Source organism: Amblyraja radiata, chromosome 18 (assembly GCF_010909765.2).
Source record: "Amblyraja radiata isolate CabotCenter1 chromosome 18, sAmbRad1.1.pri, whole genome shotgun sequence".
Classification (NCBI taxonomy): domain Eukaryota; kingdom Metazoa; phylum Chordata; class Chondrichthyes; order Rajiformes; family Rajidae; genus Amblyraja; species Amblyraja radiata.
This window is the reverse complement of record NC_045973.1, coordinates 7077464-7096308: the sequence shown is the minus strand read 5'-3', so window position 1 is coordinate 7096308 and position 18845 is coordinate 7077464. Positions and strand designations below refer to the sequence as shown.

Genomic DNA, 18845 nt, shown 5'->3' with positions numbered 1-18845 from the left:
GAAACATAGACATTGAAAAATTGACCTCCACTGCCTTCTGTGGCAGAAAATTCTACAGATTCACAACTGTGGGTAAAAAGGTTTTTCCTCATCTCAGTCTTAATTGGCCTACCCCTTATTCTTTAACAGTGACCCCTAGTTCTGGACTCCCCCGACATCGGGAACATTTTTCCTGCATCTAGCCCGGCCAATCCTTTAATTTTATATGTTTCTATGAGTTCTCCTCTCATCCTTCTAAATTCCAGTGAATACAAGCTCAGTCGACCCTGTTCTGCCATCCCGGGAATTAACCTGGTGAACCTACGCTGCACTCCCTCAAAAGCAATGATGTCCTTCCTCAAATTAGGAGTGCAAAATTGCACACAATACTCCAGGTGTGGTCTCACCAGGGCTCTGTACAAATTCAGTAGGACCTCCTTGCACCCAAACTCAAATCCTTTTGTAATGAAGGCTACAGAATTGGTTTTCTTCACTGCCTGCCATGCATACTTTCAGTGACTGATGTACAAACACACCCAGGTCTCGTTGCACCTCCCCCTCTACTAATCTGACACATTCAGGTAATAATCTGCCTTCCTGTTCTTGCCACCAAAGTGGCTAACCTCACATTTATCCACTATCCACTATGCAATATAGTCAGTCCCGCCATCCCAGGAATTAACCCGGTGAACCTATGCTGCACTCCCTCAATAGCAATAATAAACGTAGGTATTAGATTTTTAACGTAGCTATTTGACCATTGGATTTAGAAATGTATTGCAGCTGGTAGAGCTGCTGCCTGTGTGGAGTTTGCACTTTCTCTCTGAGATGCTCCGGTTTCCTCCCATGTTTGAAAGCTGTGCGGATTTGTAGGCTAATTGGCTCTTGTAAGTTGCCCCTAGTTTACAGGGAGTTAATGCGAATGTGGGATAGCATTGAACTAGTGCGAATGGGTGATCGATGGTCGGACTGGACTCGGTGGGCCGAAGGGCCTGTTTCCATGCTGTATCTTTCGGTCAGTCATTCAATCAATCACATGCCTTTTCGTAAAACTCAGCAGACCAGACAGCGTCTAAGGGGACCTCATTGAAACGTACAGAATAGTGAAAGGCTTGGATAGAGTGGATGTGGAGAGGATGTTTCCACTAGTGGGAGAGTCTAGGACTAGAGGTCATAGGCTCAGAATTAAAGGACGTTCTTTTAGGAAGGAGATGAGGAGAATGTCTTTAGTCAGAGGCTGGTGAATCTGTGGGATTCTTTGCCACAGAAGGCTGTGGAGGCCAAGTTAGTGTATATATTTAAGGCAGAGATAGATAGATTCTTGATTTGTATGGATGTTAGAGATTATGGGGAGAAGGCAGGAGAATGGGGTTAGGAGGTAGAGATAGATCAGCCTTGGTGGAATGGTGGAGTAGACTTGATGGGCCAAATGGCCTAATTCTACTCCTATCACTTATGACCATAAGACCTTACGAATCGAAAAACCCATGGCCTGAAGCGTGATCTGTGAACATTTCCCACATTTCCTGGTGGTTTCAGATTTTCCAGCATTAGAATTTTCTTTTACATTTTGTTCACCTTATAGTTTTCTGTTGCATTTTCAATTTTTTTTGGCGGAGGTGCTGGATGGGAAGATGGGAAGTCGATCATGATCTCCAGTGAGCAGACATATGACAGCAACTGAAGTTAGACACAAAATTCCAGAGTAACTCAGCGGGACAGGCAGCATCTCTGGAGAGAAGGAATGGGTGACGTTTCGGGTCGAGGCCCTTCTTCAGTCTGAACGTCAGCCATTCCTTCTCTCCGGAGATGCTGCCTGTCCCGCTGAGTTTTTCCAGCATTTTGTGTCTGTCTTTGGTGTAAACCAGCACCTGCAGTTCCTGCCTGCGCCGAGCAACTGAGGTGGAGTTTTTCTGTTCCTCTCTCACGATTACATTCAGCTGTCGAGCATCTGATGATCCAGAAAGTTCCGATTGCAAGAACGGAATCTGCAATCAAAGGGAAGGAGGCACAAGGAAAAGGCTGGTATCTGGAGCAAAGCACAAAATGGCAGGGGAAATCACTGAGTTTTTAGTAATTGGAAGGATGCAGGTTTGGTCGTCATAGAAACATAGAAAATAGGTGCAGGAGTAGGCCATTCGGCCCTTCGAGCCTGCACCGCCATTCAACATGATCATGGCTGATCATCCAACTCAGTATCCTGTACCTGCTTTCTCTCCATACCCCCTGATCCCTTTAGCCACAAGGGCCACATCTAACTCCCTCTTAAATATAGCTTATTGTCACGGTGGCACAGCAGTAGAGTTGCTGCCCTACAGCGCCAGAGGCCCGGGTTCGATCCCGACTGCGATGCTGTCTGTACGGAGTTTGTACGTCCCCCCCGTGACTACGTGAGCTTTCCCCGGGTGCTCCGGTTTACTCCCACACTCCCAAGACGTCAAGTTTGTAGGTGAATTGGCTTCTGCAAATTGTCCCTGCTGTGTTGGGTAAAACTAATATATGGAGTGATCGCTGGTCGGCGCAGACTCGATGGGCTGAAGGGCCTGTTTCCACGCTGGTTTCTCTTAAGCTAAAGGTTAACATGCAAGCAAAGCGCTATTAATGTAATCCTTGGAATCAGCATTACTCTTTATTGTTCATTGAATAACATTAATGTCATCAAAGGCTCCCTACTGTGCAGTTATCACACCATGTGGTTCAAATAAAATATAGTCATGATTTTCTAATATAGGTTTATCCAAATTTCAAAGTTCAAAGTGCTGGAGTAACTCAGCAGGTCAGCCAGCATTCCCGGAGGGCATGGAGTCAAAGGATGCCTACGTTGAAAAGTTTCTCCTCCACTCTCTGATGGGATTTGTATGAGACTCCCTCTCACTGCCCCCCCTCTGTGACTCCTGCTGCTGCTGTACTCTTTGGCAATGTTCTGGCATCCATACCCTCCAGAGATGCTGCCTGACCTGCTGAGTTCATCCAACACTTGCTGTTTTATTTAAGATTTCGTGATCTACAATTCCTTCTGTCTCCCGTTGATCAAATCTTATCTTTTTTCATCACTAATATTCTCATGTACAGAGGACCCATCTCTTAGCAATGAGAGTAAAAATACTTTTTTATTTAGTTCTTTCATAAACTCTGATTAACCTTCTCTCATCAAAGACCCACACCATCCTGGCCACACACTCATCTCCCTGCTACCTTCAGGTAGAAGGTACAGGAGCCTGAAGACTGCAACAACCAGGTTCAGGAATAGCTACTTCCCCACAGCCATCAGGCTAATAAACCTGGCTCGGACAAAACTCTGATGATTAATAACCACTTTCTGTTATTTGCACTTTATCAGTTTATTTATTCATGTGTGTATATATTTATATAATGGTATATGGACACACTGATCTGTTTTGTAGTAAATGCCTACTATGTTCTGTGTGCTGAAGCAAAGCAAGAATTTCATTGTCCTATCAGGGACACATGACAATAAACTCACTTGACTTGACTTGACTTGATTTCGGACCACAAGATCACATGCAAAGTCCATTTTTGTAAATTTTCAAGAGTGTTTAATTGTCATATGTACCAAAACGGGACAATGGAATTCCTACTTACAATGTAAGTTGGCACAGTGGCGCAGCGCCAGAGACCCAGGTTTGTTCCTGACCACGGGGGAGTTTGTACGTTCTCCCTGTGACCACGTAGGTTTTCTCTGGGTTCTCTAGTTTTCTCCCAGACTCCAGGTTTGTAGGTTCATTGGCTTTGGTTAAATTGTAAATTGCCCCCAGTGTGTTGGATAGATCTAGGTTACGGGGTGATCGGTGCTGACTCAACGGGCTGAAGGGCCTTTTTGCCAGCTGCAACTCTGAAGTAATTGGGGAATTTTAACATTGTTAATTTGTAAATGTAGTGAAAAGGAGTTTTGTGAAAATAAGCAGTGTAAGGATAATCCTGGAAAAAAACGAAATGTCTCAATTTTTAATTTTAATTTTGTAGGATTAACTGTCTTCAGTAACTGGAAATAGTGAATTCAACTAACATGAGTCTGAAGAAGGGTCCTGACTGGAAAAACACAACCTATCCATGTTCTCCAGTGATGCTGCCTGACCCGCGGAGTTACTCCAGCACTTTGTGTCCTCTTGTGTATTAGCACTGACCAACAAACGCTTCACAATGAAAGGCATAAAGTGCTGGAGTAACTCAGCGGGTCAGGCAGCATCTCTGGAGAACATGGATATGTAGGGTTTTGGGCCGTGACCATTCTCCAGAGATGTTGCCTGATCCGCTGAGTTACTCCAGCCCACCGTGTCCTTTTTCTTTGTTGGTCAATCAGCATCTGCAGTTCCTAACGTGAGTTTTTATTTCATTGCAGGAAGTAAACTGAACAAGGACCTGCGACATTATCTCAACCAGAGGTTTCAGAAAGGTTCAGCAGATCACGAACTACAGCAGACAATACGGGACAACCTCTATCGATACGCCGTGCCTTGTACGTATAACTTGAGAAGCTGCGTGAATTTTATTACGATTCACCTGCCTGGTGAACTGTGCGGTGTTTGGTTATTCCCGACACCCATTTTCGACATGTTGGTTTCGTTGATTCATTGACTGATTTGGCCGTGGCTGGGTGAATGATGAGTTGGCCCGGGTGCTGGACTGCACACAAAACCCAGCCGGCGGGCCAGCTGAGGAGTTTTGGCCCTTGCGCGCAAAGTCCGGCTTCCCCATCCAACTCATCGACCGATGATCGGCCATGAGAAGGAGGGGTGGTGGTGTCGGCAGTAAGCTAAGGTCTGAAGGTCGGACAGCTGGCCGGGCTGCCGACCGACGGGGCTACGGGCGAGGAGCTGCTGCTACACTCCATGGGCTGCACTACGTCGGGACGGGTGATTGGGGCCGGACGCGGCGCACCGACCCGACGGTCCCCTCGACCCGAGTAGTAGCAGTCAAATACGGGACAAGGGCGGTCCCGTACGGGACAAACCAATTTAGCCCAATATACGGGATGTCCCGGCTAATACGGGACAGTTGGCAACCCTAGGCGGCAACTCTTGAGAAAAGGAACAGGTGCCGTTTCGGGTCGAGACCCTTCAGTCTCAGTCTGAAGAAAGGTCTCGACCCAAAACATCTCCTGTTACTTTTCTCCAGAGATGTCGCCTGACCCGCTGAGTTACTCCAGCTTTTTGTGTTAATCTTTGGTTTAAACCAGCATCTGCAGTTCCTCCCTGCACTTTACTTAATTAACCTGGACTTGATCATACTGACATTATTAGTTTGCTGGAGTTTGGAGATAACAGGGCCATTTGAATGCCTCTTTATAGTAGGGAAAGGATTGGAATTATAAGGGCACAAAATGTCAGAGTAACTCAGCAGGTCAGCTAGCATCTAATCTAGACTGTGGACGGAGAGCGAGATAATATCAGGTGTTACAGTGCAATTAGCTACTGATGTCAGTACATACAGAATAGTGAAAGGTTTGGATAGAGTGGATGTGGAGAGGATTTATCCACTAGTGGGAGAGTCTAGGACCAGAGGTCACAGCCTCAGAATTAAGGGACGTTCTTTTCGGAAGGAGATGAGGAGAAATGTCTTTAGTCAGAGGGTGGTGAATCAGTGCCAAGTCAATGGATATTTTTATGGCAGAGATGGATGGATTCTTGATTAGGACGGGTGTCAGAGGTTATGGGGAGAAGGCAGGAGAATGGGGTTAGGAGGGAGAGATAGATCAGCCATGATTGAATGGTGGAGTAGACTTGATGGGTGAACTATTCCTTATGACCTTATGATCAAGAAATGGTGCTATTTCATTATTAAGAAGTGATTGATTGATTGATTGATTGATTGATTGAAAGAAGGCAGGGATGGGGTACTGAGTTAGATGATCAGCCATGATCATATTGAATGGCGGTGCAAGCTCGAAGGGCCAAATGGCCTACTGCTGCACCTATTTTCTATGTTTCTATGTTTCCATGTAAATGGATCTATAGCTTTCTATGTGACAGAAAACAGGTGGTAAAAATTGGTAACCATGTCTCACTGGCTAGGTTCCTGAACATCGGCGCCCCCCAGGGTTGCGTTTTATCACCTCTTCTGTACTCTGTATACACACATTTTTGCTGTTCACACTCTGACTGTCTTGTTATTTAAGTTTGCAGATGACACATCTGTGGCAGGTCTTATTACCAATAACATTGAAACCGTTTACCATAGTGAAGTAGAGGAGCTAGTAAGGTGGTGTGAGAACAACAACCTCATACTTAACATCTCAAAAACTAAGGAGCTGGTTGTTGATTTCAGAAAGAAGGCCACCCCCCTCCTCCCTCTCTTCATCAATGGAGAGGTGGTTGAGAGGGTCACCTCCTTTAAGTTCCTCGGGACCACCATACATCAATCCCTATCATGGGAGCTCAACACCAGTCTCATAATCAGTAAGTGCCACCAGCGACTCTACTTCCTGCGGCAGCTCAAACAATTCAGGGTCAGTCGACCAGCCATGACCCACTTCTATAGGTCTACCATAGAAAGCATACTCACATTCTCCATGCTTGTCTGGTATGGTCACACAACCTCGCAGGATAAGATTCGGCTGGAGAGAATAGTGCGCCGAGCTTCTAAGATCATCGGTTGCAGCAGACTTCCCTCAGTGACATCACTTTACTCAACAAGACTCACCAGAAAGGCCAAAAAAATCATAGCAGACCACTTTCACCCGGCACATTACCTCTTTAATCTCCTCCCATCAGGAAGGAGATATAGAAGCATTAAAAGTAAAACATCTCGCTTCAGAGACAGCACCTACCTCCAAGCCATCAGATATTTGAATTTGCACTAATCACTCTGCACTTTCTTTTGCACTTGCACTTACGCTTAACATGACGCTGCTGGGTACTGTCCTTCCTGTATATATTGTCCTTCGTACAGTATTGTCTGTATTATTTATTGTGGTGTATGTGGTGGTTGTATTGTACTGTATTGTATCTGTCTGAGAGCGAACCAAGACACATTCCTATCAACTTGTTGACATGGCAATAAACTTCTTCAATCTTGAATTGAATCTATGAAAGATATAGCTTAGAAACAGGCCCTTCGGCCCACCTAGTCCACGCCAACCATCGATCACCAGCTCACACTAGTTCCACTTTCACATCCACTCCCTGCACACTGGGGCCAATTTACAGACGGCCAATCAACCCACAAACCCGCATGTCTGTGGGATGTGGGAGGAGACTGGCGAAAGCCCAGGCGGTCACAGGGAGAGCATGCAAACACCACACAAACAGCACCCAAGACCAGGACCGAACCCAGGCCTCTGGTGCTTTGGGGCAGCAGCTCTACCGCTGTGCCATCTTGGAAAATGATGGTATCATTTGGTGTGGTGAGAACATGAAACAGCACAGGAAGAGGCCCTTCGGCCCACTTTGTCTGTGCTGTCCACGTTGCCATGACATATAAGGATGGTTTTCATGAAGGAAAATAAAAATGGAGATGGTGTTGGGAGCTTGAATAAGGGGGAGACCACTGGCAGAAGTGTATTTGGAATTTGCAAAGCCTATAAGGTGGCACAGGGAACATTGTTCAGTAAAATAATTTTGCGAATGAGACAACGTTTCAAGGGGCAGTCGCTGGAGAAGGGCACAGAATCTGCAAAAGACAGAGGGTTGATTAAGTGTGATGGATGATGTCTTGTGGAGGAAATGGGGAGGTCAAAGAACTGACCAGGAACACGAGAAAAAAACAGTATTTGTTAACTGTGTTAATCGATCGACAAGGCTTGTAGTCACTGGAATGTAGAAGGATGAGAGGCTATCTTATGGAAACAAATACAATTCTTAAGGGATTGGACAGGCTTGACGCAGGAAAAATGGTCCCGATGTTGGGGAAGTCCAGAACCAGGGGTCACAGTTTAAGAATAAGGGGTAGGCTATTTCGGAATGAGATGAGGAAAAACTTTTTCAGCCAGAGAGTTGTGAATTTGTGGAATTCTCTGCCTCAGAGGGCAATTCACTGGATGTATTCAAGAGAGAGATTTGATACAGCTCTTTCGGCTAACGGAATCAAGGGATACGGGGGGAAAAGCAGGAACGGGGTACTGATTCTGGATGATCGGCCATGATCATATTGAATGGTGGTGCTGGCTAGAAGGGGCGAATGGCCTCCTCCTGCACCTATTTTCTATGTTTCTATCTTTCTTCCACAAATCGGTTTTAGTAAAACTTGTATCTGAAACAAAGATTCCAGCTTTAACAAATCGATTTACTTTAGACTTTAGAGCACGGGAACAGTCTGTATCTCTAAATACAAAATACCGAAACGTCACCCACTCCTTCTCTCCAGAGATGCTGCCTGTCCCGCTGAGTTACTCCAGCATTTTGTGTCTTTCTTCGGTGTAAACCAGCATCTGCAGTTCCTTCCTGCACACTTGAGGTTATGTTCCATTGCCGGCAGAGCCATTTTACAGTTGAGATGTTAAATTAAAATGTAATCTGTTATTTTAAGTTGACGTAAAAGGTCTCTTGCCACCATTGTAGGAAGAATAGAGGTTCCCCACTGTCCTGTTTGATACTAGTCGCTTAGCCACTGCAAATAAGAACGGATTAGCTGATCAATAATTCACTTAGTATTTGGCTGCTGAAATTCCCCGTCTTACGACAAATGTTGCACTTCAAACACGGACTGTTGTCTCCACATGGTTTGGATTATTCAATATGCAATGACATTATATCAATTCTACGGTGGCGCAGCGGTAGAGTTACTGCTTTACAGCGCTTGCAGCGCCGGAGACCCGGGTTTTGATCCCGTCTACAGGTGCTTGTCTGTACGGAGTTTGTACGTTCTCCCCGTGACCTGCGTGGGTTTTCTCCAAGATCTTCGGTTTCCTCCCACACTCCAAAAGACGTACAGGTTTGTAGGTTAATTGGCTTAGTGTAAGTGTAACTTGTCCCTAGTATGTGTGTAGGATAGTGTTAATATGCGGGGATCGCTGGTCGGCACGGAATCGGTGGGCTGAAGGGCCTGTTTCCGTGCTGTATCTCTAAACTAAATTAAACTAAACTACATTCATAGCTCTAGCTTCCCCCCTCCCTGACTCTGTCTGATGAAGGGACTCTTTCCCCTTCTCTCCAGAGATGCTGCCTGACCCGCTGAGTTAACCCAGCACTTTGTAACTATTTCAGATCAATTCAAATAGAAACAGTTGTGTCAGCTTGATGTGTAGGAAGGAAGAAACGGCAGATGCTGCTTTACACTGGAGATAGATTCAAAGCACCCTTAAAGTATCAGATGTTTAAGAAGGAACTGCAGATGCTGGAAAATCAAAGGTAGACAAAAATGCTGGAGAAACTCAGCGGGTGAGGCAGCATCTATGGAGCGAAGGAAATAGGCAACGTTTCGGGTCGAAAGTCGCCCTTTATGTATCGACTATTTGCATACCTTGGATATGCAATCAAAGAATGTCACTGTGACTTGTGAAGTATTTATTCCTTCATTCCCTCATTCATTCAAATGCTGGAATAACTCAGCGGGACAGGCAGCATCTCTGGTTGGAAGGAATGGATGACATTTCGGGCAGAGACCCTTCTTCAGAGTCAGCCTCATGATTGATATTCAAGCCTGAATTCCAAAGGGGCAAATCTCACTTGCTGGAGTTGGCAGTTCCACAATTTGGGCGTCACGATGGCGCAGTGGTAGAGCTACTGCCTCACAGCGCCAGAGACACGGGTTCGATCTTGACTACAGGCGCTTGTCTCTAGGGAGTTTGTACGTTCTCCCCGTGACCCGCATGGGCTCTCTCCGGGTGCTCCGGTTTCCTCCCACGTGCCAAAGATGTGCAGGTGGTTTGCAGGTGAATTGGCTTCTGCAAATTGCCCCTAGCGCGTGTAGGACAGAACTAGTGCGAACAGGTGATCGCTGGTCGACACGTACTCGGTGGGCCGAAGGGCCTGTTTCCATGCTTGCATCTCTCAGCAACGAAACTAAACTAAGCAGAAAAATAGATTTAAATAATGAAGATAAAGTCAACCATGAGATGAGAACATCGGAGCGAAGCCAGAACTGCTAAAAGGTAATGATGAGATGAATCAACATGTTTGTTTATTACACAGGGAACAACGTGTGATAGAAACCGGAATAAAGCATTCATTTGAAACATTCCAGTGCAGGTGTATCAAAATCTGTTGTTGTTTTGTGATCTCCCTTTACGAGATCATAATGTACACAGAACGCTTAAATAGTGAATTTAAGGAGTGAAGGGCCTGTCCCACGAGCAGGCGACTGCATGCGGCAAGCGCGACCAAACCACAAACGGGGGCCGCGCGGAGGCCGAGTGAGTGACATGAAGTTCGAGGGAAGTTCACGCGTGACGTACGGCGTCGAGGCGGCTGCGGGCCGGCAAGCCGTTGCCGCGCGGAATTTTTGAACACGGTCAAAAATGTTTGAACTTTTTCGGAGCCCCGCGCGATGTCGGGACCAGCTCCGCACAACTCCATACGGCTCCGGCGATCGAAGTGGGACCGGCCCCGCGAGGCCGTACGGCTCAAGCGACCACGTTAGGTCGCGCTTGCCGCATGGAGTCGCATGCTCGTGGGACAGGCCCTTGAAAAAGTTTATTCAGACTGAAATGCAGTACAATGATGTGGTCTTCTTCTTGTGTCTGAGGCAGCAGAAGTCCGCAGCAGGGTGATGCCATCCGGTTCGACATCCGTAGGTGCCCGCCCTAAAAAGGGCGACTGAGGTCGCATTATAATAATAATAATAATAATAATAATAATAACTTTATTTATAAAGCACTTTAAACAACTGCAGTTGCCACAAAGTGCTGTACATGAGAACTCATGGACAAAAAGCTATTACAAACCATTAAAAACTGTAAAACGAAGGACTATAAAAAACACACTAAAAATTAAAAGACATTAAAAGCACTAAGAACAGGAGCAATGCCTCAGCCAGTGTCGAAAGCCAAAGAATAAAAATGTGTTTTTAGGGAGGATTTGAAGATGGACAGTGAGGGGGCCTGTCTGATGTGCAGCGGCAAGGTGTTCCAGAGTGCCGGAGCAGCAACAGAAAAGGCTCTATCCCCTCTGAGCTTCCGCTTAGACCTTGGTACCTCAAGGAGCAGCTGATCAGCTGACCAGAGGCACCGCAGCTCAGAGAGGTAAGGCGGGGCGAGCCCATTCAACGATTTAAAAACAAATAAAAGAATTTTGAAATGAACTCGAAAGTGCACTGGGAGCCAGTGAAGGAAGGCCAAAATTGGCGTAATGTGCTCCCTCTTTCGAGTTCCGAGTTATGCCTGCTGCTGTCTCTGTTTGTTGTCGTTCGCCTGACTGAGGTCAGTTGACACAGAGGCTCCCCGTGGGGAGGTGGACAACATCAGCCCCAATGTTGTGGTCTGAGTCTGCCAGGGCATTTAGACAGAAGATAGACACAAAATGCTGGATCAACTCAGCAGCATCTCTGGAGAGAAGGAATGGGTGACGTTTCGGGTCGAGACCCTTCTTCAGGCAGGCAGGGAAAGAGGGAGGCACAAGATATGGAAGGGCAAGGTGTGAAAACACATATCAAAGGGGATGGTAATGAAGGAATTGTAGAGCTGAGGGGAGGTGACAACGAGGCATCCAATCAGTAATATTTAATCAGGTGAATCTAGTTGTAGAACTAGGATGGGGGAGGGACAGAGAGAGAGGGAAAGTTAAGGGCCTGTCCCACTTGCGACTGCGAACGTCAGCGACCGACGCCCTAAAAACCGTCAAGTTGTACGACACCTCGCGTCACCGACACGTCAAGCTACGACACTCCGCGCCACCTGCCTTCACAACACAAGAAGGTTACACTGAAGTATAATAACCACATTGCAAATGAACTTATCTACAATAAATCGAAGGACCAATAACTTAAAAAAAAAAAAATTGTTTATTTAACGTCAGCGTCACCGGGCGTCACGCGCAGGACAGTGCACGTCAGCGTGTGACAGGGCGCACGACATGATGAGACACCCAGATGTCGCCTGAAGATTTTGAACATTCCAAAATGCATGGGCGACAGGGAGACACCGCGCGCCGCTACGTGTGTCACCCCGCGTCACGCCACGACCACGACGCGACAACCTCTTTTCAGGCTGTTGCCGAAAATGTCGCCCAAGTGGGACAGGCCCTTGAGAGAAATCAACGTCATACCGCTGGGTTGTAAGCTGCCCAAGTGAGGTGCTGTTCCTCCAACGTGTGCTGTGGTCTGAAGAAGGGTCTCGACCCCGAAACGTCACCCATTCCTTCTCTCCAGAGATGCTGCTGAGTTACTCCAGCATTTTATGCTTACCTTCGGTCGAAACCAGCACCTGCAATTCCTTCCTGCACAGAGGGAATCTAGACAAGTATAGTCTAGACGGGGGAGGGCTTGTTTTCTCTTTCCTATTGGAAATCCGGGGCAGTTTCTGAATTTGTCAATCCCTTCCTAATTTACAAGATGAAAGGAGAAATAGTCGAAGTTGATTTACCGCTGGGATTGTGTGATCTCATCGCATTTGGAGCAGATGAATACAAATTTCATAATTTTCATATCCAAAGAGAACATAGCATCTAATTAAGGTTCAGAGAGATTCAATTATTGACTTGTTCGTGGAGGATATGGGCACCAGGGGCTGAGAGGAGAAATATTCATTCCCTTTGGGCTGGATTGCAGCTCACATTTTAGTGGCAGAAGTTGTTGGTGTTAGATTTATGAATCCGTTAAGGATTCTTCAAGCCTGCAAATTATTCTGATGTAATTGAGACTCACTTTATTTACATATTGATGTGCATTTGAATAGATTGACGTATTTTTTATGTGATCTGTGTTGCAAAAATACGAAACCGATGATAAATGTTATTTATTTGGCGACTTTATGGTAGTTATGGAGCGGCACGGTGGCGCAGCGGTAGAGTTGCTGCCTCACAGCGCCAGAGTCCCGGGTTCAATCCTGACTACGGGTGCTGTCTGTGTGGAGTTTGTACCTTCTCCCTGTGTCCGTGTGGGTTTTCTTCAGGTGCTCAGGTCTCCTCCCACACTCCAAGGGCGTACAGGTTTGGTTAATTGCCTTTGGCAAAATCTGTCCCAAGTGTGTGTAGGATAGTGCGAGTGTATGGGGATCGCAGGTCGGTACTGGCTCGGTGGGCCGAAGGGCCTGTTTCCGGGCTGTATCTCAACATCTAAAAAAACCCAAAAAGACCTTCACCGACCTGAAACGTCACCTAGCCGCGTTCTCCAGAGATGCTGCCTGACCCGCCGAGTTACTCCAGCATTTTGTGACGACAGATGGCACAATGGGCTAAGTGTTCGGCTGGCGACCGGAAGGTAGCCGGTTCGAATCCCGCTTGGAGTGCATACTGTCGTTGTGTCCTTGGGCAAGACACTTCACCCACCTTTGCCTGTGTGTGAATGTGTGTGAATGTGTGTGAGTGATTGGTGGTGGTCGGAGGGGCCGTAGGTGCAGAATGGCAGCCACGCTTCCGTCAGTCTGCCCCAGGGCAGCTGTGGCTACAGAAGTAGCTTACCACCACCGAGTGTGACTGAGGAGTGAATGAATAATGCGATGTAAAGCGCCTTGAGTATTAGAAAGGCGCTATATAAATCCCATCCATTATTTGTGCCTTTTTGGTTGTCAAGTCTTAATTGTAGATCATCGCAGTGTTGGATATCACTGAAGGTTAGGGTGTGGTCAAGTTCTGCCATAGACAACTTCGCTCCATAGATGCTGCCTCACCCGCTGAGTTTCTCCAGCATATGTATCTATTTCTGAATTACAAGCTGGTTCCTTGTTGCCAGCTCCTGTTCGTGATCTTGCACAACACTTGGCCTTCCAGTTGAAAACGTCAGCTCCCACCCCCACAAATGTTTTGACAGATGAGTTAGCCATGTCCTCAGGCTTCACCATCTATCAATACTGTTGTCTATGAACATTTGAATCCTCCTGGTATTCACAGGCATGGAAAATAATTTAAATCCAGTAAAATGTAGCCGAGTTTAGTTTAGAGATGTAGTGTGGAAACGGGCCCTGCGGCCCACCGAGCCTGTGCCGACCAGTGATCCCCGCACACTTACACTATCCTACACACATTAGGGACAATTTACAATATTACTGAAGCCAATTAACCTACAAACCTGCACGTCTATGGAGAATGTGAGGAGACCTGGCCTGACCCTGAAGGCCTGTTTTCTTAGAGTCATAGAATGATACAGTGTGGAAACCAGCACCTGCACGTTCCTCCTTGACACTCTGTTGATGGGAAAAAATAGCTCTGGGAGTCTTTCCAAATTGCTTTCCATGCCTCCTATGGCTCGACATTGCTCTACATATCGCCTGCTGGTTCCTTGCAATTTATTTTTGGCAGGGACCAAATAACAAGAGTCTTTCTCCTTGCTTTGATTTGGCGATTTGAGAATTGCACCAGTCCCCAGAAGACAGAAGTGCAAATATGCAACTTGTTGGAACTCTGTGCTGGATTATGTTGCTTCACAGATTTGCATGTCCTTCTGGATTTCAATGCAAGTTCCAACAACTTTTAAAAATGGTTTAATCTTATTCACACAAACTTAATAATCCATGACCGAGGGATCTCAGAGGCGTGGAGTCATACGGCGCGGAAACAGGCCATTCGGCCCATCTCGTCCACGCCGAGCAACGTGCTTGGAGTTATAGAATCGTACAGCATGGAAATAGGCCCTTCAAACCAACTCACCCATGCCGACCAAGATGGCCCCATCTGAGCTCATCCCAATTGCCTGCGTTTTGTCCCACATCCCCCTGAACCTCTCCTTTCCATGTACCTGTCCAAGTGTCTTTCAAATGTTAATATAGTACCTGGCCCCAACTGGGGTCAAGATAAGAGCGTTCACGTCGCGGCCCTGTCTCCACCAATCCTTCCACCACCACGCACAAGAAGCACAAGATGCCATTGTATGCAGATGCCGAGAAGTGTGTTCAGCTCTGGCTCAAACGAGACAGAAGAAGGGTCTCGACCCGAAACGTCACCTATTCCTTCGCTCCATAGATGCTGACTCACCCGCTGAGTTTCTCCAGCATCTTTGCCTACCTACGATTTTTCCAGCATCTGCAGTTCTTTCTTAAACATGTTCACAAGTGATAGGAGCAGAATTAGGCCATTCGGCCCATCAGGTCTACATCAAGGCCAAAGCATGGCTGATCTATCTTTCCCTCCCAACCCCATTCTCCTGCCTTCTCCCCATAACCCTTGACACATGCACTAATCAAGAATCTATCAATCTCTGCCTTAACATTATCCATTGGCCTCCACAGCCTTCTGTGGCAAAGAATTCCACAGATTCACCACCCTCCACCTAAAGGAATTCCTCCTCATTTCTTTCCCACAGGAACGTCCTTTAATTCGGAGACTATGGCCGCTCGTCCTAGACTCTACCACAGGTGGAAACACCCTCTTCACACCCACTCTATCCAGGCCTTTCACTATTCAGTAAGTTTCAATGAGGTTCCCCCTCATCCTTCTAAACTCCAGCGAGCACAGGCCCAGTAGAGGAGTAGAGGGATATATGGATCACATGCGTCAAGTCAAGTCAAGTCAAGTCCAGTTTATTTGTCACATACACATACGAGATGTGCAGTGAAATGAAAGTGGCAATGCTCGCGGACTTTTGTGCAAAAAGACAAACAACCAAACAAACTATAAACACAATCATAACACACATATTCTTCTACATAATAAATAATGGAAGGAAAGACGTTCAGTAGAGTTAGTCCCTGGTGAGAAAGGCGTTTACAGTCCGAATGGCCTCTGGGAAGAAACTCCTTCTCAAACTCTCCGTTCTCACCGCATGGCAACGGAGGCGTTTGCCTGACCGTAGCAGCTGGAACAGTCCGTTGCAGGGGTCTCTCATGATATTGTTGGCTCTGGAGTTGCACCTCCTGATGTATAGTTCCTGCAGGGGGGTGAGTGAAGTTCCCATAGTGCGTTCGGCCGAACGCACTACTCTCTGCAGAGCCTTCTTGTCCTTGGCAGAAAAATTCCCAAACCAGATGGTAATGTTCCTGGACAAGATGCTTTCTTGCGTAGAAGCACTGGAGGATCCTCGGAGACACTCTGAATTTCCTCAATTGCCTGAGGTGGTAAAGGCGCTGCCTTGCCTTACTCACGAGTGCTGAGGCATGTGATGCCCATGTCATATCCTCGGAGATGTGGACTCCCAGATATTTAAAACAGTTCACCCTATCCACAGGATCCCCATTTATCCTCAATGGAGTGTACGTCCTCGGATGATGTGCCCTCCTAAAGTCCATGATCAGCTCCTTCGTTTTTTTGATGTTCAAGAGGAGGCTGTTATCCTGGCACCAGAGTGCTAGATCAGCCACCTCCTCCCGGTAGGCCTTCTCATCGCTGTCTGAGATCAGGCCCACCACCACAGTGTCATCAGCAAACTTAATTATTGAGTTGGAGCTGAACCTAGCCACACAGTCATGTGTGTACAGGGAGTACAATAGGGGGCTGAGGACGCAACCCTGGGGCGATCCTGTGCTCAGGGTGAGGGACTTCGATGTATTTCCTCCCATCTTGACTACCTGGGGCCTGGCGGTGAGAAAGTCCAGGACCCAGGCACACAGGGAGGTGTTGAGCCCCAATTCCATTAGCTTCCCGGCCAGTCTGGTGGGGACTATCGTGTTGAAGGCTGAACTGTAGTCTATGAACAGCAGACAGACGGGGTTCAGTTCAGTTTAGTTGATTGTCACGTGTACCGAGGTACAGTGAAAAGCTTTTGTTGCGTGCCAACCAGTCAGCGGAAACACAATACATGATTACAATCGAGCCATTTACAGTGTACAGATGCATGAAAAGGGAATGTCGTTCAGTGCAAGGTAAAGCCAGCAAAGTCCGATCAAGGATAGTCCGAGGGTCATCAAAGAGGTGGATAGTAGTTGGTATCTTGGAGTCATATTTGGCACGGACATTGTGAGCCAACGAGTCTGTTTCTCTGCTCTACTGCTCCATGTTCTGTGAATAATTGTTAGTTGCCTAGGTAACTCATAAAAACCCAGGTCATTATTTTTTTGGTTTCCTCTTGGTGATGTGGAGATGAACCACAGGGTGGCAGTGTTTCAGGGCTACAGGGACAAACAGCGCTAGTCCAAGCTTCTTGTGAGATGTCCATAAGCCATCAAAAATAAAAATTGCTCGATGCATTCGGAATAAATGGTCTTTTAAGTTGTTTCTTATACACGGTAGGTTATACTCAAAGATAATCCAATTCTTGGACCCACACACCATTATTATCTGTTAATGTCATTACATTTTAATCAAAAATGTATGTTGTTCCCCCCCCCCCCCAATTTAGAACAATGTGGGGCTCTTTATTGATAATTAAAATGTTGTTTCCTGAATTTTGATTCTGCTATGAAACATCAATGATATTTGGCCATGAAAGTACGCGCACACACACTCATACACGCACGCACACACACACACACACACACACATACACACACTCATACACGCACGCACACACACATACACGCACGCACACACACACATACACGCACGCACACACACATACACGCACACGCACACACACACACACACACACACACACACACTCATACACGCACGCGCACACACACACACATACACTTACTCGCACACTCACACTCAAAAACACACACACACGCACACACACACACTCTCACACACACACATACTCACTCACAAACAAGCGCACACACTCGCACACACACACACACTCACAAGCACATGCACACGCGCGCACACACACTCATACACACATACTCACACTCACAAACACGCGCACACACTCACACACATACACACACACACACACACTCACACTCACACTCACATACTCACACACACACAGCAATAAAACTGGGGAAATCAGGTTAAGCAAGACTGGACGTTTTGCTCAAACTGAAAGATGGGCACATGCCAAGGGAATCCTTTTAGCAATCAGGTTGTGCTTGGATCATGTTGGTAATGAAGGGAGCATGCTGCAGAAAACTATAGAAACACTCATTTCGAAAACGGGGATAAAGATATTTGATTAAATATATCAAATGTTTTCTTTTATAACTGGCCAACCCATTCACTGAAATGGAAAGTGTTGCTGCAGTTTCTCAACAACACGATAGCCTGTGTCGGCCAGAGGACTTAACGTGCTGCTCTGCCACATATCGCATTTGCTATTTGCAGCCTGCATGCAACTGGGCAAATCCGATTGGCATGGCCCAGCGCTGGATGTATCTGAATGATTAAATCTTGTGTGTGTGTGTGCGCGCTAGGGGGGTTTATTTATTTTTTGTTGACAAGCCCGATTTTCAAACGGTTTTAAAGGCGTGACGCTCGCTGGCTCCAGAAACGTTCTGAAGGCCAACAGACGGAAGGGGTCATTTCGGGCAGCAAGCCACCTCCATTTGCGGCAGGTGTCGAAACGCTGCTGGGGGAAGCAAAAGGGTGGCTTTTGTTCCCCGTGGCCCGTGTGATCTGCAAACCAAAAGGAACGACCAAGGGGGGGGGGGGGCACCCAGCAGGAAATAGCGGTCGTAAACACAGCACAAACCAGCGGTTCGGCGCTAGGATTCCTCACACATCCACTAATGAATTCACTCAGTCCCCACGTGAGAAAAGTTACTCTTTGATTTCAGCTGGTTTATTTGAATAATCCGGCATTTCCTCACTCGCAATTTGTTGTTGCAGCTGAACGTGTTAAAACAACCATCCCTCGTTGAGACATTAGTCTTGTACGCTAATGAATCGTCTTGAAAGGGAAACATGACAAGATAGCGGCATTAATTAGCGAAGCTGATATGCGTCTTTCAGATTAAGATGCAAAGCTGATATTTCAGTATTTTCCGTTGGGCATTGCTGGGC

General features: G+C 46.7%; 1 protein-coding gene across 4 annotated transcripts in view; it reads left to right on the top strand.

The window, feature by feature from the left end:
* magi1 (membrane associated guanylate kinase, WW and PDZ domain containing 1) overlaps nucleotides 1-18845 on the top strand; it is a 335163-nt gene that overhangs the window by 177531 nt on the left and 138787 nt on the right. For all 4 annotated transcript variants that reach the window (XM_033036663.1, XM_033036662.1, XM_033036661.1 and 1 more), the window contains exon 2: nucleotides 4340-4456. In XM_033036663.1, coding sequence (XP_032892554.1) covers nucleotides 4340-4456 — 117 coding nt within the window. The remainder of the gene's footprint in view (nucleotides 1-4339; nucleotides 4457-18845) is intronic.